Source organism: Bidens hawaiensis, unplaced genomic scaffold (genome assembly GCF_021521415.1).
Source record: "Bidens hawaiensis isolate Kalapana, Puna unplaced genomic scaffold, B.hawaiensis_p1.1 tig00000055_1, whole genome shotgun sequence".
In the NCBI taxonomy this organism is placed as follows: domain Eukaryota; kingdom Viridiplantae; phylum Streptophyta; class Magnoliopsida; order Asterales; family Asteraceae; genus Bidens; species Bidens hawaiensis.
The window spans coordinates 4687080-4713540 of NW_027491016.1; the positions used below are offsets into that span (position 1 = coordinate 4687080).

The 26461-nt window shown below is 34.8% G+C and overlaps 1 protein-coding gene and 1 pseudogene across 2 annotated transcripts; one reads left to right on the forward strand and one right to left on the reverse strand.

Annotated features, from left to right (window-relative positions):
- Positions 1 to 1009: 1009 nt before the first annotated feature.
- Positions 1010 to 8506, reverse strand: LOC143553288 (putative serine/threonine protein kinase IREH1; annotated as a pseudogene). The gene is made up of 17 exons (XR_013138810.1): positions 7957 to 8506; positions 6336 to 6403; positions 6054 to 6236; positions 4703 to 5980; positions 4457 to 4629; positions 4125 to 4371; positions 3963 to 4055; positions 3739 to 3879; positions 3571 to 3663; positions 3124 to 3325; positions 2966 to 3051; positions 2776 to 2864; positions 2594 to 2645; positions 2468 to 2524; positions 2015 to 2185; positions 1861 to 1938; positions 1010 to 1243 (listed from the first exon to the last, which is right to left on the reverse strand). The product of XR_013138810.1 is annotated as a putative serine/threonine protein kinase IREH1 (transcript).
- Positions 8507 to 14584: 6078 nt separating this feature from the next.
- On the forward strand, positions 14585 to 16793 carry LOC143531770 (uncharacterized). The gene is made up of 2 exons (XM_077027017.1): positions 14585 to 14767; positions 16212 to 16793. Exons 1-2 carry the CDS (start codon positions 14606 to 14608, stop codon positions 16758 to 16760), a joined length of 711 nt encoding a protein of 236 aa, XP_076883132.1. The 5' UTR covers positions 14585 to 14605; the 3' UTR covers positions 16761 to 16793.
- The last annotated feature ends 9668 nt before the right edge of the window (positions 16794 to 26461 follow it).

Here is a 26461-nt window from a genome sequence, read left to right on the forward strand (position 1 = left end):
TCTACCTTTTAAACATGTTAAATAAGAATAGGCAAGGATCGAGGCCAAATAAATGTGAAAGACTAGAAGTAGAAGGTGCTGATGAAGTCTCATTAAACATAACATCCATTGATTCTACCATCAGTTTTGTTCATTTGTTGAAAACCTTACAGGTCTTTGTTCATTTGTTAAAAACCTTATAGGTCGTTTGCTATCAAGTTCGAACTCATTGAGTCATTGTAAAGAAAATATCAACCAATAAAGTTTCATAAATGTTTCATTTAAGTAAATTAATTTTAAATCAAATAAGAATCATTTCAAAGACACTATTTAAGGTTCAAGGGGCTGTCTGGAAACCTCTACACCATTAAATGCTGAATTAGTAATAGATCCGAATGGTTAAGAAACTCTAAGCCAGTAAGTATTAATTCGATGTTGAGTATGACAATAAGTGCTAAAGTCCATGTTGAGCGCACCGGTGTGGTAGCAATTGGTGGTCGTGGAGTTGGGGCGTAAGTGACAAACTAAGGGTTATGATGAACACATGCAATGGGATAAAGGAGTAAAATTTTCATTCAACATCATTTTAAAGCTTAATGTATAAGAGATTTGCTGACCGATTCAAATGCATTATTCTTGTAAACCAAACACGCTTAATGCTGACTTGTGCATAAATAGCCTCCTGATGGAATCATTAAGATGCTACCAAACAGCCCCCAAGTCTTTAAAGATTAAAGAATGGTTTTGTTATTAAAAAAAAAGTATTTAAGTAATATTGTTAGAACTATACTGTTTTATGATTTCATCCCAAAGAAAAAAAAAACACTAGTACATGTTATTAATCAACATGACAAGTTAATTTGTGTTTTATCATCCATGAGTCAAAAGTCAAAACATAATAATTTTTTTTTATGATAAATTTGTGACTGTAATAGCATAAACCTGCCTCCTCAAAGCAGAACATGGATAGAAAGACAATCCATCCTCATGTATAGCTGCTATTTCTACATCTGAAACACAAAATCATATCATCTCATCATTTGTTGAAATAGCCTAAAAGTTACTGAAACAAAGATACATACATTTACAATGTATATATACAACCAACAGCATGCTGATGTTTAAAATCAGATCAGATCAGAGCACACAAACATCCATTTCAAAAGGGAGATCCGGACACAGATCCAGATCCGTTTGTAGGCGTATCATCCTTCAAGCCTTTAGTCAGCAAATCATAGTTGATTGATGCAAGTTGTGACAGATTCTAAAGCAACCATAAGAAAGAGATATTGTTAGTAATGATGTTCTCATATTATAAGGTCAAATACTGGATCAAGGCTGGAAAAATGCAATGTTTGAATTAATTATTATTTTATTTATAAACACATAATTATAAGTAATATTACAAGCTTGGCTCGTTTAGTATTAATCGATTATTTTAATTTATAGATATAAACATATAAATGCCTATACACATTTGTAATTTTAATTGTCCATTAATATAGTATCTATTTTTTATAACTATATCTAACAATATTTATCACGTCAAATAAAGGTATAATATTTATTTAAATAATAGTCTCGTTTAGGTTTGTGAGCCTTCAAATTGAGCTTTTGTTGAGCCGATCTAGAGTAGCTAACAAGCAATTAGGCTCATCAGTAAATTTCCAAGCTCGCGCTCGGCCTGTTTACTATATTAGTTAATTAATCATTTTACTTATATATGCATAATTATGCTTATATATATTGTAATTTTTATTTTAAAGATTAGCATATATTATTTAGTAACTTTAAATATATACATATAAATATTTATTACTGAATCAGAAATTAAATTATGTCAAACAGAAAATGAAATAATAATAATAATAATAATAATACCTTGAAGGAGAAATTGCTAAAAGAGTAGTTAACAGCATATCCTGAATCAAGTTCAGTAAGACCCCCAAAATCATCAGCCTGTCACAAAAAAAAAAAAAAAGATTTAATCATCATTATTCATGTTTTATAAAATGGTTATAAAGCTACTGAACACTTCATCACGGTGATTGCTAATGCAGCTACTGGTACCACTCATGCTTCCATCATCACTAGAATTATCAGTTTCACTGGCTCCTGCGTATACCTGCTCTGAGTTATTCCACGTGTACCGACTCGTGAAATAACTGGTATCCAGTGCACTCTCTGATGAAGGAATGAATGCAGCCTGCCACAAATTAGTCACATCATTAGTTTAAAATTAGAGGTGATAATTTCCAACATGACACGAAAATCATCAAGCTTTGGGTTGTTGTATCTAACCCAGGTAATAAAAGGTCGTGTTTGGACTTTGGGTTGACCTGTTTAATTAAACGGGTTGCGCTATAAGGTTGACATGATTAACCTGCTTAATTAAACAGGCCGACCCGCTAACCCATTCGACACGTTTAACATATCCACTTCTAATGTGGTGTGATTGTAAATATGAATCATAATGAAAATCTCGCACCTTCTGTCTGGCAAGTGTATCCCAGTTAATATCTCTAAAGTATGGGTGCTGCTTCACCTGCACATTTCAAATTATTAAGCTTTATTTTCAAATTCAAATGTATATTAAAAAAAGAATCAAATAAACCTCAGTTGCTCCTCTAGCTCCAAGTCTCTGGTTAGGATCTTCTGTCAATAATCTGCAAAATAATTACACAAGATTAGTTCACAAGTCATTAAACTCTTTCAACAACAATAAACTTTTAACAAAAGTACACCATTAAATAAATAGATAGATAAATAAATATAGAGTTAAGATGTTTCTCATACTGATCAATGAGATCCTGCGCTTCATGGCTCATTTCTTCAGGCACTGCAGGCCAGGGTATGTTACGGTTCAGAATGTTGTCAAATATCATCTGCAAAGCATGAACAAAACATCCAAAGGCAAGAGTAGATTAGAGTAGATTACAACTATGGGATGTAAACCGTATTGAAAGAACAAAAGCAAGAAAAAAACCTGAGGGTGTTCTGCATTAAATGGAGGAATGCCAACAATCAGCTCAAATAGTATTACACCAACAGACCACCAATCAGCCGATGTACCTATAAGATATTCGATTATATTTTCCACTCAATATGAACTTTCCAAGATACTGTATAAGTTTGCAAACAAACCATGTCCGGTTCCCAGAAGAATCTCAGGTGCCAAATAATCAGGTGTACCAACAGCAGACCGGTTTTTTCGTCTTTCTTCTTGACTACTAGATAATGACTGAGACTCATTATCTCCCAGTAGTGACGTACCACTCACTGCTGGACCAGACAAATCATCTGTACTGTTAATCAGACCAACTTTTGAAAGCCCAAAATCTGTTAACTGTTCAAATCACAAAATATTATACAGGGTTAGCAATAAAGATGGCGTGGCAGCTAATGTATCAGTAACAATTTGACCCATGTTGACTTTTTCTACATTGGTGATGCAGTGCAAACTGAAAACTGGTATTTTGAGTAAATGCTTAAATCATAAATTTGATTTTATTTTCTGGCTAAAGTGGTTTACTAGTAATGCATTATTCCTACAATTTATTACAAAAAAACAGCAATTTATAAGCTATATACCTTAATATGACCATCATGTGCAATCAATAAATTATCCGGTTTCAAATCACGGTGAACCACGCGCAGCGAATGCAGATATTCCAAAGCAAGCACCTGAACAAAAGATGACATCATTAATATGGTAACCACTGTATAAACATTCAAATTTCCACCAAATTATACACATACCACTTCTGCAATGTATATACGTGCAACATCTTCATCCAAACAGCCCAAGTTTCTTAATAGTGAATACAAATCACCTCCATTCAAGTATTCCATGACAAGATACAAATTCTCACGACATGTAAACGAATAGAAGAAACGAACCTGAAACAATTGAAGCTCAAGTAAGAAGAAGAATATAGTTATATTTTAATGTAAGCAATATAATAGAAGCTAAACATCATTACCACAAAAGGATTGCGAACCGATATCAAGATATCACGCTCTGCTAATATACTTTCAACGGCATTCTTGCGGATCATGTCAGCCTTCTTAAGAACCTGCAAACAAATCCAGACTAGATAAAAGAAAGAAATGATAAACTTATGGTTAGCATAAGATGAAGTCACCTTTATAGCAAAAAGATCCCCTGTTGTTCTCTTTTTGGCCAAAAAGACGCGACCAAAAGCTCCACGACTAATTGGCTTTATAATTTCAAAGTCATCAATTGAAGTGCGGTCCTTTCCTGAATGCATAGGGCTGGTTCTTAAGCTGCGCACAACATCATCATCCAACGGTGCGTCTTCATCAATAACAGTACTTGTGATATCAACCTTTTCATCGTCAACCATCTCACAAAGTTGCAAATACTTCTCTCTGGCATCAACAAATAGGTCGTAATGTTATCAATGATTAGCATAACAATGCAAGAGTTTCAAAAAATGTGTGCGCCAAAACTAACCGAATAAGCTTCTCTATGCGTGCGCCAAAAGTCTCAACAGTCAGAGCATTAAATTTTTGGCGGTCAATGACAACCCTAAGGTCATCAAGACAAGTCAACAGATAAGACAAAGACCGGTCATCATCTAAAGGTGTATTTCCAGCACACCTGGCAATATCTGCCAGCTCATTCATCTACACAAATAAAAATAAACAGCATCAAGATATCGATTCCTTAAATTTTCATAATGAATAAACAAACAAGTACCTGTGGAAGATCATCATGTTCTGTGTAAGCGCCCTTTCCTGACAACAGCAAGTCTATCTGGCTAGTCCTAGGTGTCATCAATGGTGACCTAGGAGTCATACTACCAGCAGATGTCGTGGTCATTCCTTGATCCGACTTGGGCCCAAAACGGGTCCTACACGACATTGACAGCAAACCTTTTCCATTGAAACAGAATTATCAGCTTCTGGAAACGAGTCAAGCATATCCTCTGAACCTCTTCGTGACCAGTCACTAAGCTTTGGAGACACAATATCACACTCTTCATTAACACTCGAGTTTGACACTTTCGCGCCATCCAGGCTTCTAACATCCTTTTGTGCCATTAACTTTTCTAGGGTTTCAGCAACTCGAATAAGCCGTTCATCTACACGCAAACCTGTTTGATCACATTGATCTGCAATCGCACAGATTCTAGAATGATCTTCAACGTGTAATGTAGGAACCTCTTCTTCACAAATACGACATATTATCGAACTTTCGTCTGTAATATTCGGTTGATCACCCCACCCCCATGAAACCCGATGTTGATGCTTAAAAGGAGTGCTAGTTTGTGCATGTGAATCTTTTATTATTTCAGGTGGCTTTAAAGCAGTCAAATCCACATCTGAAACTATCTTATTATCGACCACATGTTTTTCCACAACTTCCTCTTTTGGGCTTTTCCCACTTGGAGACGGGAATTTTTTCCAAGATGCCATGCGATCTCTTCCCGATGGGGATTCTAAGTTTTTAGATGTTTCTAAAGAACTTGGAGTTAGAAAGTTTTCAGGTTTTGTAACCTTTTCTTTCTTCAAATCCGGTCTGTGTTGTTCTTGACTGAAGAACTTTCTGGTTGATGGTGGTTTAACACCACCAGATGGAAGATGTTTACCTGCCGAATGCAGTATTGGCGAAGTTGAAGAACGAGTTCGTCTTCAGCTAACCCGGTTTCTTTGTGAAATTGTAACAACCGTGTACATCGGGTGAGTATGAAAAGCATACGCGTATGAAGTTGCTTTAGAATACCCATTGGAAGCTCTTGACGTCTATCATCAGATCTTGAACAATGCCTTCACATTGTAACCAAAACTCTCCGGGTGATGTCATCGCACACCTCTGAGCCAATACAAGCAGATCCTCCAAGTTTTCCTGCAACTGTGGTTGACTCTCTGCATTCTTTTCTGAAATTCCGAGCAAATCACCAGCAAATATATGCAGATCAGCATCTACTTCTTCTTTTGCTTTATCAAATTTACCACGAATCATTAACAAAACCTCCTGCAAAGAATGATGTAGCAACAATGTATTTAACAAAACATAATATATTAATAGTAGAAAGTGATATGTTTACCTCTACGTTATTTAAACCACGAGGCTTCCAAAGTGGAAAAGGTCGTACGCCTTTTGAGTTCAACTCATGGGAGAAACTTTTGATGTCGGTTGGATATCTCTTTCTAGGAGCACTTGTAACCCGAAGTATAGCTTGAAAACGAGGTGACTCAGATTCCTTAGGGTTTTCACAATCATATGATGCCTAAAAAGGTAATAGTTGATGGTTTAGTACTTCAGTTACATACAGAGGGAGAAAGCATCTGCTCAATCAAAACCATAACTATGAAAGACAAAAAATTACCGTCAACTCTGGAGTACAAACTTCTGAACTCCTCAAGTTTCCAGAGAATCCCCTTGTCTTCATGCGCCCTACTCAAGTAATTGTGCAACTCAAAATACTTTACACTTGGATAAAATCTAAGCAGTTTTATCATATAAAGTGACAAAAGGATCTAAACGTACAAGTAGGTTGAATGAAAACTTTCAAGTAAATTATATCTGGTAAATTGGATAAACCATGTTAACTCTGATATCATACTTAATGTCATTTAAATTGCTTGATAAACCAGTTACTACTCGAAAATGAAAGTTTATTGGCTTATATCTAATAGAAAACATAAGCCAACAATTTTAAATAGATAAAATGTTGTAACTTCTAAATGTACAACAATAACATGTTATAAGAAACTTATCTATTTAAAATTTTGGATTTAATTTAACAGAAGATAGCTGATTAAAATACTAATCCAATAGGCAACTGCTGACAATCTATATAACATTATAACAGTCTAATTTAGCAATTTAACAGCTAATCTAACTTAACAGCTAATTCATTAAAAAACACAAAACTAAATTCAAAATCAAAACCAGGGAAAACTTAAGAACTCAAATTACATGGACTACAACACACGGATCATCAAAAGGTCAAATCACAGACACATAGGTGCGCTTTATTAAACCTAGGCTATAGCCTAAGCATAAGTCAAGTGATCCTGTTTTGTCTTAAACTGACAGAATTAAAACTTCAAGATTTTAAAATACTATTTCAGGTCTCCTGAATTGATCTAACCAATACAGTACCAAAATAACATTGTATAAAAATCAAAGTTTCATACGTTTGCAGAATCTAAATGGTTATACATTACAAATAACAAACAATTCTCCCATCACGATCATAAGTTTATATTAAAAATACTTTAACCGGCAAATGTGTAGGTGCTTGCTGATTGAATCCAGAGAATATTCTTGATAAGTGTTTAGAGCAGTCAATGTAAGATATTATTTGCGAAAACCACACACACATCAAAATGTCCTTCAGTTTTTTGAGTGTCCGAGTATTTTCTAAATACTTCTCACACTTGTTGGTTATGATTTATGTGGGTACGAGAGTTTAAACTTGTATGATAAAACATGATAACGATTTAAAATCATAGAAATGATGTAAACTACATGAATATGATGAACTATGTTAACAAAAAATGTAAAGATCTATGAAAAAATCTCTTACAAAAATGATACACACTGCTTAAGAATGGCATACTTGCTTGAATCATAAATTGCAATCATAATAAACAAAGGATCTAAGTAGATGAACTTGAAGACTGCTTTAATATAAGACGTAATACTTGTCCTTTACTCCATTGGTTTTATTAATTACACTTTTAGCACTAAACAATTACTAGTACGAACTTCCGCTGATAGCAATAATAACCATACGTTTAGAAAAAAAGTCGCAATAATACTATTTATGGAAAATAAGTCAATTAGTGTCTTCTTTGACATACTTGAGAATTTGAACACTCAACATAACTAGGGCCTAAGGTTTGAACTCCAGCAGCTAAAAACTGTTGCTTAACTCTAGCATACATATACACATATACAGTTACAGCATTAAAAATGCATACTTTCGAAAAGAACCGTACCGATTTCCGAAGAAGACTCTCCATTTCTAAGCGGCGAACGTCCAACAGGAGGCGTCTTCTCAACAGAAGCAGCAGGCATCTTCTTCACATCAGCAGCAGCCGTCTTCTTCGAACCATCACCGGTTTTCGCCTTGGACAAATTACTCGCCCCAATCGAAGACCCTTTACCATTATTATTACTACTAAACCCTAAAAAACTCTCCTGCGGCAAGGGTCCGGACCTCGTCTTAATCCGATTCAACCCGAGGGAGGCGGCGACAATCGGGTTGGTGTTAACTTGCGTTTTGGGAGCCGGGTTCTTCCGATTGGAAGCTGGGGATGAAATTGGAGTTGAATTGGATGTGGGTTTTGAAAAGGAAGCATCTTTGACTTGATTTTGACCGATCGGAGAGTCTTTGGGTACGGGCTGTTGGTGTTTCTTGGCGGATCTGATTGGGGAATTGGAATTGGAATTGGAATTGGAGGCGTTGGATCTTGGGCTGTCGGATGAATCAGGGCTTGAAGTGCCGGATGATTTCTTTGAAGAGAAGAATCTGCCTTTGAAGACCATGGTATTGTATCATAATAATCTAGGGTTTGTTTTTGTTTGAAGATCTAGTTATTATTACTTCATTTGCTACTGCTGCTGTTGCAGTTGAGTTCATCTATCTATGGATTTTATTATATAAAAGAATAAGAATAATATTAAGTTTGGGTTTGGGGGTGTATCATTCCGAAGTAATTTTGAATTGCTTGTCTGACTTCATTCATATAATGTTAATAAAATGTTATGTTTTAGTTTTTTTCTTTTTTTAATATAGGATGAGACATTTATTTTTGAACTTTGTATGAAAAAAATTCATGGGGTATTTTTGCATTTATTACGCAGATAATATGTGTAGGACATGAAAAGATATAAAGAAAGGTATGTACAATTAAGAGTGTGATGGCATTAGTTTAACCCTCAGTTTAGTAGCCTATTCTTTATGTTGGTGTCTAGTTTTTTTCATAACGGGTTGTACATAATCGGGCTAACATGAATGTAAGTTCCTGCAAAATAGAACATCATGAGCTCGTTATGAGAAGGAAATAAATGGGTCTTCTCGTAACCATCCTTCGGCGTGAGAATCAGTATTGATGAATGAATAAGTATAAGTAATAGAATGGACTAGTGAGTGTTCTTGCTCTAAGAGTTCGAACCTTTTACCGTTGAAGTGTGAGTTCTATTCATAGCCGGATATGAGGAGAGAAGGTACGGTCGCCTGAGGTGTCAGGAAGTCCACCAATCACGGAGCACCCACGTGCGCTTAGCAAGCTGGTGGGTAAAGCAGTTGACTGATTGCGGCATTTGTACTATGTTATGCTATTATGTATGTGTTGTCATTCCCTTATTGGCTAGCCGTCCTTTTCATTGAGATGCTTCCTTTTAGTACCATGTTTATGAAAATCTTTGGCACTAAATTTCCCAATGTGTTCGGTAATTTTTGGTGCTTGACCGGTTTCACCTTGGTGCCTATGGTAGCGTTTTGGCGCTTGGGTGGGTTTAGTACCCTACCTCTTCAGCTGAGCTTTTTTAAATAACTTATTTACTTTTCAAAAAGCAAATAATCATGTTTGGATATCATAAAAACACTTCTAATTTTTGCTTTTGGTGTGTGTTAAAAAGATGGTTTCCAAAAATAGAAATTCAAGCCTTTTGCTTTGCTTTTAGAATACCAAATTACAAATATACGCACAATTTCATTATCTGTAAAACCACTAAATATGTAAGATTGGCCTTTTTGGTCATTTACATACTTTTTTTGATTTCTTCAACCACAAAACATAATCGAAACACTTTTCTTAAAAACTACTTTTAAAAAAACCATAAGTAAATAAGCACTTTTAAAGTTAAATAAGCTTAACCAAACACACCCTATGTACATACATTATTGAAATCAGGCAATAAGACATGTAAATAAGTCATGTGGCTATACAATTAGGGTCTTATCTAGTATATGCAATCCAAGCAAAAGGTTATATAATGCGCAGAGTGTGGTGTAAATTGAAAGACAGTTGAACCAAGTTGTCCTCTCTAAAAAGGTCACCAATATTAGTTGTTTAATACAACTCGTAGCACGCGGGCGTTGCTTGTGCAACTTTTCTCTAACAGAATATATATTGGTTTTCAATAGCTTGATGCATTGATGTTGTGATTGAAGGGCTACTAAATAACACTAACATTGTCAAAAACTAGTAATCATGTATGGCCTGAGAAAGAAGACTTGATACTTTGAGAAGAAAGTTGTGAGGTTTATAATTGCATTGCAAATGCATAATCAACTTAAAATGCTGTCACACCCCGACCAATGAAGGCGGAAACGTCGAGGCGCGACATGATTGCTCATTGTACAATGACACTATAAAGTTACAATATTTAAACAACTCATTTAAATCCATATCATCATAAATAACACAACAATTGTTCATACAAAATGCCAAATAGATAGATAAACAAATAACTTATTCTTTTATTTTCTAATATCCTAAAGCCAAGATAATAAGTTTCTTCAAGTAATCCAATCAAGCTAACATCAAACCTGTAACATTGCATAAAATAGAATTTGTCAACACGAAGGTTGGTGAGCAATTTTCATAGTTTTGGACAATAAGTATATAGTATGAAATCCACAACTAGTATATGAAAACAATAAATAATAGCAACAATTTAGATAATAAAACCATCAATAAGAATACATTGACGAACCGTCAATAAGAATACATTGACGACAATAATGAAATCGTCAATAAGAATACATTGACGATACCTTTCTATATGGGGATACCATATATACTCGGAATTAACGTTTGATCATACTTTGATGAGGCTACCCGCCTTAGCATTCAAGAGGCTACCCGCCTTAGCATTCAAGAATTTGCACATAATTATGTAAAGCATATAACATCAAATCGAGCATTTATTTAAGTAAACATATACAATACGTGTTGTGGTTTAAGATTCAAGTATAAATCATTTGAATTTGAATAAGTATGCAATGCCACCTCCAAAACGAAAGATGAAAAACGGGGGATGAAAAAGTACTCACATTAACAATTAACATGAAAGATAGTGTCGTGAATAATCGGAGAGATCGGTTTAACGAGCAAGACCTATATTAAACGGGTTTTGTGTTAGTAGGTAGTCTTGGAAGGGTTTAAAATAAAATACATGACAAATAAAGTAAATAAATAAAGTTTAGGATTTAAAATGTAAATATTTGAGAAATTAAAAAAACGAGTTTTGTAAAATAAGTTTACTCGAAACCGGGTCTCGGTATTCTATTCATTAGTTTTTTTCTTTTTTTTTACTCAACCTATGTTAAGTAATAATGTGGGTTAAAATGCGATATTGCAAAACCCTTGGTTATAAGAATACCAAAACGAGGTTTAACGAGTGTTCGGGTTTGTCGGTTCGAGACTTGATAATTGACCAAGCTCACAGTTAACTTCCCAAAATAATAAATGTTATGAGATAACTCAATAAAATCAAAATAGACATAACCAAGTATGTAGTTCTATTGTGAAGAACCTTAACGTTCGTTAAGAGAGTATACGACCTTATCGGTTCGAACTTGTTATAAGATCAAGTTGGTTACCGACATGCCAAGTATGTTTAGAAATTAACTAAAATTGATTTAAAATATAATCTTGAAGAAAAATATGAGTTTTGGTGGCTAAAAACACACTTGTGTGTCTTAAGCGAGTGAACTCGGTTTAGTTTGGTTTTTGGTTCGGTCCTTGACTCGGAATAAGACCGAGGATGGTTACCACATACCCAATTACCATGGAACTTGTAAAATAACTTATAAATAATAATACTCAAGTTTTACATTCAAAAAGTTAACAATAAAGCTTTTAAACAAAAGTTCGGTTTTGGTTCGGTCCTTGACTCGGAATAAGACCGAGGATGGTTACCACATACCCAATTACCATGGAACTTGTAAAATAATAATACACAAGTTTTACATTCAAAAAGTTAACAATAATGCTTTTAAACAAAAGTTCGGTTTTTGGTTCGGTTCTCTACTCGGGATGAAACCGAGGCTAGTCACCACATACCCAATACCATGGAACTTGACAAATATGAACAATAAACTAAAATATGTAGAAGTTAAGCAAGTATAACAAGTTATATGGTTAGATTTGTTAAATATATAAACAAGGACTACAAAGTCCTCCATGTAACCTTGCCTTACTAGCTCGACATTTCAACCGGCCGAGACCGGAGAAATGAAAGACCGAAGGTAAACAAGGAGTGTATATTATATATATGTTGTAACATCAAGCTTTAAGTAGTGAGAAGTTAGTTAAAATGAAATATTAGCTTATGAAGAACAACTTTATAATTCAAGAATTTGAGAGAGAAATGAAGAAATGAGCAAGTACAAATGAAGAAGATGGGTGTGTATATATAGGGTAAGTTGAATGGGTCTTTCATAAAGGGTGTTTCATGAAAATGGGTTGGTTATAGACCCAAGAAAGCACAAACTACAAATGGGTCCTTCAAGTCTCCATTTTGGTAGTTTTAGTCCATGGAGTTCGTTTTGAGCGTTTTCAGGGAATTTTAAGAACCGAAAAGGGTGTTTTTTTTATCCAACAATTATAAAACAAATATTTAACATACAATTCATTTTGATAATATCGAAAGGTTCGGGATACAAAATGGGTCGGGTTTACATTAAGAATATAATTATAAAATAACCCGAAATTGACAAATGTCACAAATGTTCTCTCATTAAATATAGCATGTAAACGCTTAGAAGATCAATTAACAAGGTTGGCATCGAGAAAGACGCAATGCCCCCATGTGTGTCACTCTCAAGTCTAGAGGAACAACTTACCAATAGTCGAAGGATAAACTTATTATTATCATACAGGTTTAGATTTGTGTGGCTTTAATGTTTGATTGGATTATGAACCTTTGTTAGCTTCAGTAAAGTTACGGTTTCTACTCTTATGATGTTCATGACTGTCTATGGTGATTGGTTATGTATGCGATTGTGTGGTTTTGTAACCAAGTGTTGATAGGACTATCTTTATGTTGTTGATTGTGTGTTGCAATCTAGGGCTTGAACTAGACTCGGTGATTAATTAAGTTGGCGATGTAGGTGGCTAATTTAATTAGCTACTGTCGGATTAAAATTGAATAAAAGGATTAAAGAACTTGTTAAAACCTTTCCTAGGCATTGTTTAACTATCTGTGGGCTTACTAGCGTAAGGTGATGTAGTTTATTCATGCTTAGACCAATTCTAAGTCATAAGTAGGTTTAACCATGATTTTCTTTGTGATTTGAGAGAGCTAACATGTGTCCATAGTCTATACCATTTAGCTTTTCTTTTGTACTACGTGTTTTTTTAAGTTGTCTAGCAAAACTCACTCACACACCAACATTACCTAGGATATGATCTGACTAACTCCGTTGAAAATGGAATTTAGGTTATTTATTTAGGGTTTTTTAATTTCCTAGTTCCTACCCAAGTGAACCGTTACAAATCACTCTTTACTTTTTATTTTTTTCTTTACTTATTTTCTATGTAAAACTATCACACACTTTTTGCGAGATGTTTTTTCACTTACGTGTATTGACGTTGCATGTCGTTTTCTATTTTGCCATAGATTCACTATCTAGGGGTGAACAATAACTAAGCTATTAATCAAACCGAACCGAAATTAACCAAAAATTTGTTATTGGTAATTTTTGTACTCTCGGTTAACCGAACCATTAATATTTCATAGATTTATAACTTTTATACCACGATTTCATGTATTTAGTTTATGCTTTCATTTCATTTATTTATACATCCATTTTATGAACTTCTAAGTTAAATTTTAGTCCAAATTTGATTTTGGTTATTAACTGAACTAAACCAAAAATAAAAAAATTAACCAAAAAAACCGAACCAATTAACCAGATAATGTCGAACCTTTGATTTGATTGAGACTAATAACCAGGGCTGTAAATGACCCAAACGTTCAGCAAACAGTTTGTGAACCATTCGACGGGAAGTTTGTTCGTGTTGGTTCGTTTAATAAATGAACGAACACGAACAAGAAATTTTGTTTATTAATTAAATAATGAACATGAACAAAGTCCCGCTCGTGCGATTGTGTTCGTGAAAGTTCAGTTATGTGTTCATGAACGTTCGTTTATTTTCTATTGTACGTGTTGTTCATGAAAGTTTTTTGTACAGTTATTTATTTTATCTAAGTATTTTATATTCTTTAGTTTATTACCCTAACACAAAATAGGAAACCATATTATCAAATTGTTTATGCATTGTTCTCATCTCCTTCCTTATTATTCACATTAACGGATGCTTCGACCTCAATCTTTAGGTTCCGCTAATTTTATTTGTGTCTGATTATGTTCGTGAACCGCTTGTGAACATGTTCATTTCCCGTTCGATAAGTGTTCATGAACTGTTCGTAAACATATTATTTCCTTAACAAACGACGCCTGCTAATAACTAAACCGAACCGAACTGTATACCTCGCCACGCGGCCGAAGAGAGAGCAAAAGCAAAAGTAAAAGTAAAAGCAGCTGATTCCCAGCTTTACTCCTCCAGCTTTACTCCTCCATTGTTTTGTTTGCATAATAATTTGATTTTATGGTCCAATAATTGAATAGCGATGGAGGAGAAGGATGTTGATTACTTTCTGGTGCCTTTGGGCTTAGCCGTCATGATCGGCTACCATATTTGGCTCCTTTGCACCGTCATCAAACACCCCAGACAAACTGTTATGGGCCTCAATGCCGAGAGTCGCTATCAGTGGGTCTTCTCTATGATGTCTGTTAGTCTTCTTCTTTCACCTTTAATTCGCACTCAAAGACTCTGATTCTTTGACCTTTGATCGGTTGCTAGGTTTAAGTTCAGTTTTGACTTTCAAATTCAAGCATACTAAACTTGTTATTTGGGTAGTTTACTTTTGAGTGGAATTACTAATTGGAATGCCTTTGACTTGTGCGTAAACCGAACTGAAACAATAACCAACAGTTTGGCTTTATGTTTTTGTAAAACTTAACTTGCGCTTCGGTTTTGGTTTTGCATGTAATAAAACGGAAGAACTGAACCAAACTGAATTTGCAGATTTTCATTTTCTAAGTAATTTATAAGAATTTAATAAATATGTAACTCAAATATTTTAGCTCAAGTGTATAATAACCAATTAGTTATTACTTAATAAAATGATTTAGGCCTAAATTCATTCTTGTGGGCCTATATCTTTTTTTCCACGAAATTTTCAAGCTCAAACGGCAAAATCAGAAAAGATCGACACCAAACGGTTTTCAAGAATTGAAAAAACAAAGTTTCAATTTAGGCCAATACTGACAGAAACCGAGCCATGCACACCCATACCATACTAGAAAAGTAGAAAGTCAGATTTCATTGTGATTTAGAAGAGAGATTGTACTATTGTAGGATTGGTTCTATTGTTTTGACATTAGAATAACAACTTTAAAAGTTGGTTTAGAGGTCTTGTTTCACTTAGAAGTTACAATTACATTTGAATGAAGCTTAAACTACTAGGGGTGCTAAAAAAATCCAAATCTGAATCCGAATCCGAATTATCCAAAAATTTGCATATCCAAAATCTCGGATATCCGAATTTTCGGATTCAAACAGTGATTTTGAAAATTTCCAGATAGTTCGGATACCTGAAATATTTTTTTAATTATTAGATACTAAATATTATTTATAATTTTTGGATATGTCGGATAGTTTTTTTTGGATATTTTGGATAATTTTCGGATATTTCGGATAATTTTTGGATATTTCGGTTAATTTTTCGGATATTTTGGATAATTTTCGGATAGTTTGGATAATCTTTTGGATATCCGAAATATTTTTAAAAGTAGTTCTTAAAATTTTCTTTATAATTGTTATTTTTTCGGATATCCAGTACACTATCCGAACTTCGGATATCTGAAAATTCAGACTCGGATAGTGAAATCCACTATCCGAAAGGTCGCTATCCGGAAGTCCGGATATCTGACTTTGAACACCCCTAGCTTAAAGTATAAACAAAAAATTTGAAGTTAAAAATGGGCATATATGAAAGTTTAAAGTTTTTAAAAAATAAAGGGTAAAATGTCAGCTATTTAATTGTTTTTAATGAATCGAGCATATTTGATATTTTAATGCTTTGTAACGGCATATATGATATTTTCCAAGTTTATAGGGGCATGTATGAAATTTCAGCTGAAAATGAACTTTTCGCGTGTTCTTGAATACAGGATCCACTAAAGAATGGTGTATTAGCGGTCCAAACTATTCGCAACAACATAATGGCATCGACTCTTCTAGCCACAACCGCAATCACTCTAAGTTCAATACTAAGCGTTTTTGTGAGCAGCGCTTCAAACACAAACCACGCTTCACAGTTGGTGTACGGAAACAAAACCCGACTCCTCTCTTCAGTAAAATACTTTGCCATCTTGCTCTGTTTTCTCGTCGCATTTCTTTGCAACGTGCAATCGATCCGTTACTATGCTCATGTTAGCTTCTTGGTCACGGTTCCTACATTTATAGACCGAAGAGAACCTAAAAATTATGTTGCTAGGAACTTGAACCGTGGAAGCTTGTTTTGGTCTATTGGGTTGAGAGCGTTTTACTTCTCGTTTCCGCTGTTTTTGTGGATATTTGGACCGATACCCATGTTTGTGTGTTGCATTATCATGTCGTTCGTGCTTTATTTCTTGGATACGACTACTAGTTTTACTAGGAATCTTCATAGTTATTCTATGAGAGAGAAGACCGAAGAGAACGAAAGCGAGGTGGTTTAAAATCAGTTTTTGTTAGTTTTGTAATGTGTTAATGAAGTATTGTAAATGTTTGTTATGGCCAGAAGAATTTGGCTGCTGCTTATAAACCGTTGAAATAATTGCGTTTGGTTGCAAGACACAAATCTTTTAGTACCGTTTTTTTCTTCTTCACGTGTATGAAAACGTGTAGTTTGCCCGGTTGTTAGCAACTAAGTAGGGTTGTTTAATGGGTCACTCTTGCTAAATCATCATTATTAATGTGGGTTGTAATGGATATTTATATCATTATTATCATCTAATCCACAAAACATGTGATATTTTCGGTTTATGTGCATAATATAATATTCACGTACCGTCCCCAAAAATTTCTGAAAATTTTTCGCTAGATGGGAGTTAAAGAAAGGGTCATTAAAGTATAAACTCAATGGCTCATATATAGCTAAAATAATTTGATAGCAATAAACAAAATTGTTGTAATAAAATAATCGATTTTAAGTAGTTACACAAATCATGAAGCTTTCATAGCATTTTTGACAACAAACTTGTTGATTGACTGATTAACTCTTTATAATTCATACTCTCAAATATCAGGTTTCCAATTATGTGATAATTAATTTGACAATCTTACAAATTAGACACTTCCAAAACCCAATACAAAACAAAGGAAAAATAAAAATAATAAGAAACTTACTAAAAATGACACATATTAAACATAGAGAAAAGTTACTTTAAAAAATAAAAATGACACATCTAGGATAAAGGAAAAATAAAAATAATAAACGAACTTACTAAAAATGACACATGTTAAACATGGAGAAAAGTTACTTTAAAAAATAAAAATGACACATCTAGGATTTAATTAGTGAATTTGGTTAAGTGATTAGTTGACCTATCATCCAATTTGAAGATGCAAGTTTGATTCCTATTTGGGTTGTTTTCATAGACATCTGGGTGAAAGAATCACATGTTCGAATCCAACACGGAACAAGGGTTTACAGATTGCATCCGGTTCCCGTGCATCATGGGGTACGGTCTCACAAAGGTTGAGGGGTCGACCTTGGGCATAGCCCCGAATAAGATTGGTTTACATGTGAGATCCTCTATTTAAAAAAAATATAGGATTTAACTAAAAACCTTTGGATTCATAAACTAATGCAATTTCTATTGCACCAAAGAGTCATTTTTTAAGCTTTTGTTTTAAACAATAATACTTGTTAACTTTGTTGTCTTTGACTTTTTACTTACTACTGTTTGACTTTTGATATCTGTTTTACAATGAAGTGGCAGGTAAGCGGGCAACAAGCTGCGTCGCAACCCCCTTTTGGATAGCAAGCCCAATCCTATTAAAAACAAAGTTTTGATTCTTATGAGCCGATAAATTGCTATGCATGACTTTTTGAACTCTGTTTAGAAGGTCCACGGCATCTGGAGCTAAGTAACCAAAAGTGTCAAAGGAAAAGGGGATAAACACGTGTTGATTCTCCAAACAAGCTTTCTCGTGTTTAACAACCTTACCTGAGGCCGCCTTCAATGCTGCCTGACAGGCAACAAACCCATTGTCCCTTAGCCCAACAAGGGGGGAGACTCCTGTGAGATCCACACAAGCGTGTTTCCCCCCTACCCACCCAAAAACAAGAATATCGGCCGGTCGTAACGTAGATCTTCCTTCAAGAGGATCCGTAAGAAAGTTTACAGGAGCCTCCTTTTTAGCTGAAATTCCGGCCCGTTTAAGAACATCGCATAGAATATCCTTCACCAAATCATGTCTGTATTTAAACCTACTTAACTCTTTGCAATGAATTGCGTGCTCGCCAAAAGAATCCAAACAGACCTTATGGCAAACTGGGCATGGCTCATCTACCGGGAACAAAGGAATCATTAACCGATACTTAAGGATGGTCCGGTACTCCAAAGCCGACATATGTTGGCTCAGTCCTTCAATAGGGATAACACTTAAGAAATCTTGAGCCCGTGGAGATCGAAGGCACTCAAACACCGCTTTTTGACGAGGAGATAAATCAAACTTCACTTCCAAACTCTGAATGATTCCACTATAAAGGGCACTCGCCAAAGCATGTTGAGCTTTAGGTGGGGCGGTGTCTTTATTAAAGGAACCGCTAATATTAAAATCAGGAAGTGAAATATGCAACCGATCTATCGCACTCCCATAATCGGAGTCAAACCCATCAATACCACAATCTCGAAGAACGTGGTCTTGCAATTTCCAAGATTGTGCCATCGAGGCCACAAATGCATATATAGATACGTCTGAAGCTGAACATAAACCCAAACCTCCAAAACGAGTCGGAAGTGATGCCAACCGCCATTGAAAATCTCCAAAACAAAATGTATATAAAATATAAACTTTTAAACAATTATGGACACTCGGGAGAGTCCTGTGCGGTTACCCATTTACACATGGGTTGATCCGGCCCTGATCATGTCTCTATCTCATGGCTCAACGAGTTGTCTTGTTTGATGATTTTATATTTTTCTTTTTATAGAAGTCACTATTAACAAATTAACATTCTCAAGTTGACTAGTAACTACCATTATACTTGGAAATGAACTAATTTATAGGAATTAATTTATAGGAGTTAATAAATTAGTTGCTTGAACCAAAATCAGCTCGTATATTTACAGGGCCAGTCTTTCATAATTTTAATATCTCAGTCGAGCTGAAATAAAAGGCCCGTATGCCCTAACGAGTAACGAAATATATAAGCTAATTTTTTTTAACGACATTAACGTTATAATAATAAAAATAGCAAAAATATAGTAATAAAATTAAATACAATAATAGCTAGCCAATGATTCGTGAAACTCTCCTAGCATTCTTGACAACAAATTGTTTGATCATCTATTCGTAGTTTATATTATCCAAATATCCAATCGTTTGATCAAATAGCGTAACAACCATAAAATAATCAAATAGTTAAAACTTAAAATCATACCCTGGTGAGTTACTGAGTTGGTATATGGCGGTGGGCGGTGTTATGTTCGGTGGCGCCGACAATGGTGGACTGCTGGAGATGGTGATGACTGGTGGCATGGAACTAAAGGAGGGTTGGAACTTGGAAGAGGGAACGAGAACGACAAAGCGTCGCCAGAGGCCTTATTTTTATTGACGCTTAATTTTATTTATTTTTAAGTGATTATTAATTTATTATTATTATTGATTTTGCCATTTTGGTTTGGGCCCAATAACCCAAATTTTAAACAATGGATTTAGAATAAAAAAAATTTTGGGCTTGAAATTTTAAGAGGAATCAAAATTCAATTATAATACATAAAAATTATTTTTTAAATACATATATATATATATATACACATACATACATACACACACACACACACACATATATAGGGTTAGGTTAGAATAAAAACCTAGTTGTGAAAACTCTAGAAACCTATTCTCAACCACATGTTTTTAATTAAAGATTAAATCATGTGGTCCACAATAAAGTTAATAAAAATGTAAAAGTTTATTTACATTTTCTCTCTCTTGAAAAACATATATAAAAATTACTAAAAAAATGTAAAAAAAATTGCAAAACATTTTTTTTTATGTTTTCGATGTTTTGTATTAAATGTAAAAACATATATTACATATAACAAAAAAAAGAAAAAAAAAGATGTTACATAGGGTTTTCAAGGGTTTTCTCAATTCAATAGGGTTTTCAAACTATACTTCTCCTATATATATATACTAGCTTTTAGCCCGCGTGTCACGCGGGTTACTTTAGTTTTTTTTATCTAACTATACTAATAAACTAAAATAATGAGGATGATGTGGCAGTCTCACATTCATTCTTGGCCTAATCTTTCTTTTCATTCATCCTATCTATTCATGGCAAATGAGTAATAATTTTCTTCTAATTCTCTAATCTCCCATCTCATTGCAACTGCATTGACCATCGACCGATTACATAATGACTGTATTGCTCTGTGTAGGGAATCAATGTAGTGAAGTATTAAAACAAACTAAAAACCATAATATTACAGCAGTGAAACATGCATACCTAAAAAATTAACTACATCATCAAATGCTAGAGTTGGGCAATTAGGAAGACAATGATAAGTAAATGAATTCTTTGTAAAGATGCTATCTCACACTGCTAAGAACATACCCATGTAGGTGTAGGCCCGGACCAAATCAATGCCTATTAAAAATGACCTGTTTTGAGATGAAACAAATTGATACCTTTTTAAAATAGCCCAATACATTTTTAAAATGGCCCAATACCGCTCCATAATGGTTGCCAAAGCTCAAGATGGTGATTTGATATGCTTAAGCATATGTTGGCTTGACTTTCAAAACGTCTAATCGGGATCAAGCATTTGTCCGCTTCTTTTGCCATTGACGGTAAAAGCAGGATTAGTCGACACCACCGTAATATACATGAAGATGCTTTTAACATGTCTCCTCACCCATGGCTCACATTTAATCTCAGCCGCTGCCTATAATAGCTAAACATAATTACATTATATTATTTGAAAAACAAAGTGATAAGGCAGGAAAACAAACAGATTTAGAAAATACCATATTCCTAGATCCTCTTGCTTGAGCATTTTCAAAAATTGAACATGTAAATCTTGAAGCCACTTCTTCTAGCATTTACTCATTGGTTTTATGCAAACAAAGAAAGACTCAAGACGTCAACTATGGTCAGTTTTTACAATTTAAGTAACTGAAATAACTGACACGTAACCGAAATAACTGACAACCAAACTGAAGTAACCGAAATCCGAACCCAACCGATCCAATGTCTGTTTTTGTAAAAACCAAATTTCAGGTTCGGTTTCGGTTTTACATGTACCAAAAGTAAAAAAATGGAACTGACTTTTATAACCGAATCAAACCTGTGAAAACCAATAAAACTGACTTTTACTATTTGAACTTATGAATTATGATTTTTTTTTATTGTTAAGTAATTTTCAAGAAATTAATAAATGGTATGGTTCCAAAATTTAATGTGTAATAATCAATTAGTCAATAATTAATAAAAGAAATTTAGGCCAAAAATTTCAGGCATAGTCTCATTATTTTGGGCCATATTTTTGAACCCAAAGATTTCAAGCCCAGATGGCAAAACTGAAGAAACCAAAACCGAACCGAACCCATTGTGAAAACCGTAATGAACCTAAACCGAACGGTTTTCAAAAACACAAAAACCGAAACCTTCGGTTTTTGGCTCGTTTTGAGTCTAAACCGATAGATTTCCCCCCGTACAACTGACTAAATGCTTTAATTATAACTCACTAATTATTTACAAAATGCTTTTAAGAAAAGGGAAAAAAGGTGATTATAGATCAAATGAACCATTACCCGACACACCAGTAATTAGTATTTGAAACGAACCTTGGTGAGTGGAGAAAAGACCCGCAGCCCGTGCCGTATCGGGCTGAAGCTTTCTTCTCCTATGATTATGTCCATCAAGACGTTTTCTGCAGCTTCGTTTTCCTTCGTCAAATTCTTCTAGTGAATGAAATCTACAAAATAAGTTATAAGTGTTAGTACAATAAAGACTCCATGGTTGACCTTTAATAGTCAAATTAGATACCTTTCATGCTAAAATTAATGAAATATAATCAACATGAATTGAGCATTTTGTTTAAAACAATAAAGAAAGAAAAAATGTTCATGGAAGCACTAAAAATGGCAATTGTTTTATTTTATATTTATTTACAATATAGAGCATAACCTTTTGAAGTACACTGGGCACATACTTCCACCATGAAAGTTTAAAAGTTTAAAATAAACATCCAGGTGATCAAAAAAAAAATGCTAAAGATTTACAATCTTGATTTACCAAAATAACTACTATCTTGATTTCAAAATCATAGATATTAAACATATCAAAATACAGAATGGAGAGATTCTTACCTCAATATTCATATGCAAGCGGATGTCTTTAAACGCCTCGCCAAACCTGACCCGGATAGACCCAACCCGACCTGTTTTGATGTGACATGTCTGAGCCGACCCTACCAATATGCGACTACTTCCAATCTCTCTATTTCTATTTCAGAAGCTCCACAAGAACCGCGTTGCTCATTGCAAAATACAAAATGATGTTTCTTTGAGTTAAAATGTTGTTTAACATTTGAATTTGGGTAGATGGGTCAAAATGACACGAACACGAAACGTGACCGTAAGTTCGACCAAAAAGGCGGAACTAACCCGAACCCGTTTGGATTAAACCCAGACCCGCGAACTTCATCTTAGGTTTGTGTTGTAATATTATCATATGCATTAATATGGTAACAAAAGCTAGAAGCTAAATAATATATAGACCGAACCTGAAGTTCATTAATCTGAGTGTTCATGGAGTCAACGGTGGAATATAAATGTTAACCTGACAACTAAGAAGACAGTTGAAGTGATAAGTGGTAGCCATCCGGCCCTCTTCCTCCATTTTGTACGCGATGGTTAATGCATTTGAATGATCACCGACTCTGCAATCTTCTTCAATCAAAAGATCATATATCTCATCAGAAGCTCTGAGTCCATCTTCAACATCTTTCATGAATACTTTGTTGGCATCATCCAAATAACTGTTTCTAATAAGTTCACCTGATCATAAATCACAATAATTAAACTTTAAACTATCACAACATAATTTAAAAAAAAATGTTACATGTTTTGCATAAATTTGTTTGCAAGTTCACCTGGTTCGGCTACCACAAACACGTCATTTTGCCAGCTGGAAATGGTAAAATAAATAAATTGGATTTTAGTTATTATTAACTAAACTTTTCAGTTTAGTCATTACAGTTCAATAAAAAAAAAAAACTAAACTTTTTAAGAACATAAATCAAGTACTGATAGGCTTGTAAATGAACCAAGCGAATGCGAACGGTGAATATTTGTGTTGATCTAACATTAAAAGGAACAAACAACTGAACACAAACCTCAAAGTAACATTTTCACAGATAAGACAAATATTCAGTGGCTGAATGTTGTCTCCGTCAGCGGCAGTTACAATTGCTGCTTGAGTTCACCAAAATCGTCTAGATATACTACGCCAAACCCTAGAGCCTTCCGCCATCGAACCCAACAGTCACTAAACTTTGACGGAAAAATGAACAACATCACCATCAGCCCCTAGAACGGAGCCAAAAACGAATAAAGAAGGAAATTGTACTTACCAAGAATCTTCGGTAGCCGAAGTCTTTGTAGCCTGATTGAACTATTGTTATCGCGTCAGAGGTGCGGGAAACAGAAATAGAACTGTCTGGAAGTGAGACGAAAACTAAAGACGATGGAGAAGGAAAGGTTTCAATTAGGGTTTGTCGAACAAACTACGATTTGAAGTTTGATTATGGGCTAGGGACGGTGGGATTGTGTGAAAGATAGGTAGGGTATGTTTAACGATGATAAAGAAGAAGATGAAGACGGCAGATGATGGTGAAGAAGGTGAGGCATTATTACCCGTTTTACCAGAACTTGACCCGTTAAAAGACCCGCGAATTTTCTTTAAAAAACCCGAGAGACCACCATTTTGAAATGGAGGGCACGAGAGGGGGTGGGGAGCGACACGTAGGATTTCATGGTAGGCAATTATATATATATATATATATATATATATATATATATATATATATATATGACCCCAAGCCCCGGCCAAAGTTGCGACTCGCACACCTTCGTGACCGGGCCTGAGTATTTATATGAGTGACTTACATTCAGCTTGAACTCAGATTAAACATATTTACATGTGAGTTTGGCTCAGCTTCAACAAGCCAGTAAGTTTTTAATACGAGCTGAACAAGACGTGAGTCAAGAACTATGAAAACCATACACCTTGAGTGTAAGAAGATGTTTAGATTTCTTAATCATGAATTAATACAAAAGCTTTAAAACAATATCCCATATTCATGCCTATAGGGTGGATAAATGGAAAAATATCCATATAGCACATATAACAATAAAGATATCTAAAATTTCGTTGAACTTTGAAGAATGAAAAAGTGTCTAAAGAAAAGAGACGCACACCATCTATGAAGTCTCAACAAAAGGTTTCACACCTTGGAAAGCAAAGAACATAATATATTGCTCGTGATCCGAAGCGTTAAAAGATCAAAAATGGGAAAAAGAAATACATGTACAGAATATAAAGTTATACTATTATTAAATATTAACTGGCCGGGTTTTTGTGTGATAGGAGGTTCCCAACTAAATTAAAAGAGAAATTTTACAGGATTGCTGTTAGACCTACTTTGTTATATGGGACAGACTATTGGGCCATCAAGAAAACACAAGCACGTAAGATGGAGGTGGCGGAGATGAGGATGTTGAGGTGGATGTGTGGGCACACAAGGTTGGACCGAATAAGAAATGAGGTTTTTAGAGAACGACTAGGAATTGTTAGTATATGTGAAAAAATAAAGGATGGGAGATTGAGATGGTATGGACATGTGAAGAGAAGACAGGTAATATCGCCAGAGGAAACCCTCAATGTAAAAGGAATGAGGAGTAGATGCAGACCCAAATTGACTTGGGAGGAGCAGATTAGGTAGGATTTGCTAGAGTTACATCTTTCTGTGGACATGGTCCATGGCAGGTGTTCATGAAGACGTAGAATTAAGGTTAAGGACTTTTAGAGAATGCCATTTTTGCTTGTATTTGTTCTTTTGTTGGTATGTCTATTTGGATTTTATGATTTCATATGTTCTGGTATTTGACTACGCTACTTTATCACTATAATTTTTGTCATTGATACATTTGTGTTTATATGTTTCATGCTTTGGAGCGAGGGTCTCTTACTGGATACGTTTGTTGTTGTTACTATTATTAGATAGAGATGTTCAAAACGGTTTGGGACTAGGAACCGGAACCGGTTCCTAACCGGTTCCTATATTCAAAACCCCATTTTAAACTGGTTCCAGGCTCGAACCGGTTAGGGAACCGAACCGGTTCTCCCACCCTCGGACCCCTAACCTATCTAACCGGTTCTTACCGGTTCCTAAACCGGTTCCTGTACTGTAACCGGTCCAACCGGTTACAGTGTAAATTTTTTTTTTTTTCGTTTTTCGTTTGCGATTTGGATTCTAAACTACGATTCGTATTTGTATAACATGAAAAATAAAAAAAACAATTAACATAAAATTCATTTTATTTACTTTAAGAAGTTAAAAAAAAAAGGTTACATGTTTTAAAATCTTCAAAAACAAACTAACAAAACATTAAACTTATAAATATAAAGTTGTGACATATTATTTCTAGAAAAGCCTTCTTGTTCGTCGTAATTATTGAGCGGCGACTTCTTCCTCGGAATTACTTGTAGAAATGCCTTCTTGTTCGTCGTGCACTCAACATCAAGTGGCGTTTCATCTTCGAGAGTGGTTACGTGTTGAATACGATCGATTGAGTCCAAGTGATCCTTTAAGCAAATGCACATCTCCACCGACTCCGAATTTAGTCTTGTTCTTCTCACCGATATTACCCTGCCACTAAGAGAAAAAGCGGATTCCGAAGCTACCGTAGAAGCTTGGACGGTTAGTAAATCACGGGCCATGGTGGCAAGAATCGGAAACTCGGTTTCTTTACCTTCCACCAAGCCAAAACATCAAAAGTGCCATATTCCTCTTCGGATAAACCGGTAGAGTAATCGTTTGCACTATACCTTCCTAGTTCGCTTGAAGGGGTCTTACCCCTTTGTTTTTTAGCCGTTACGTTGCGAACGGTGTTCATAAGGCTAATCATGGGATCTCGTACT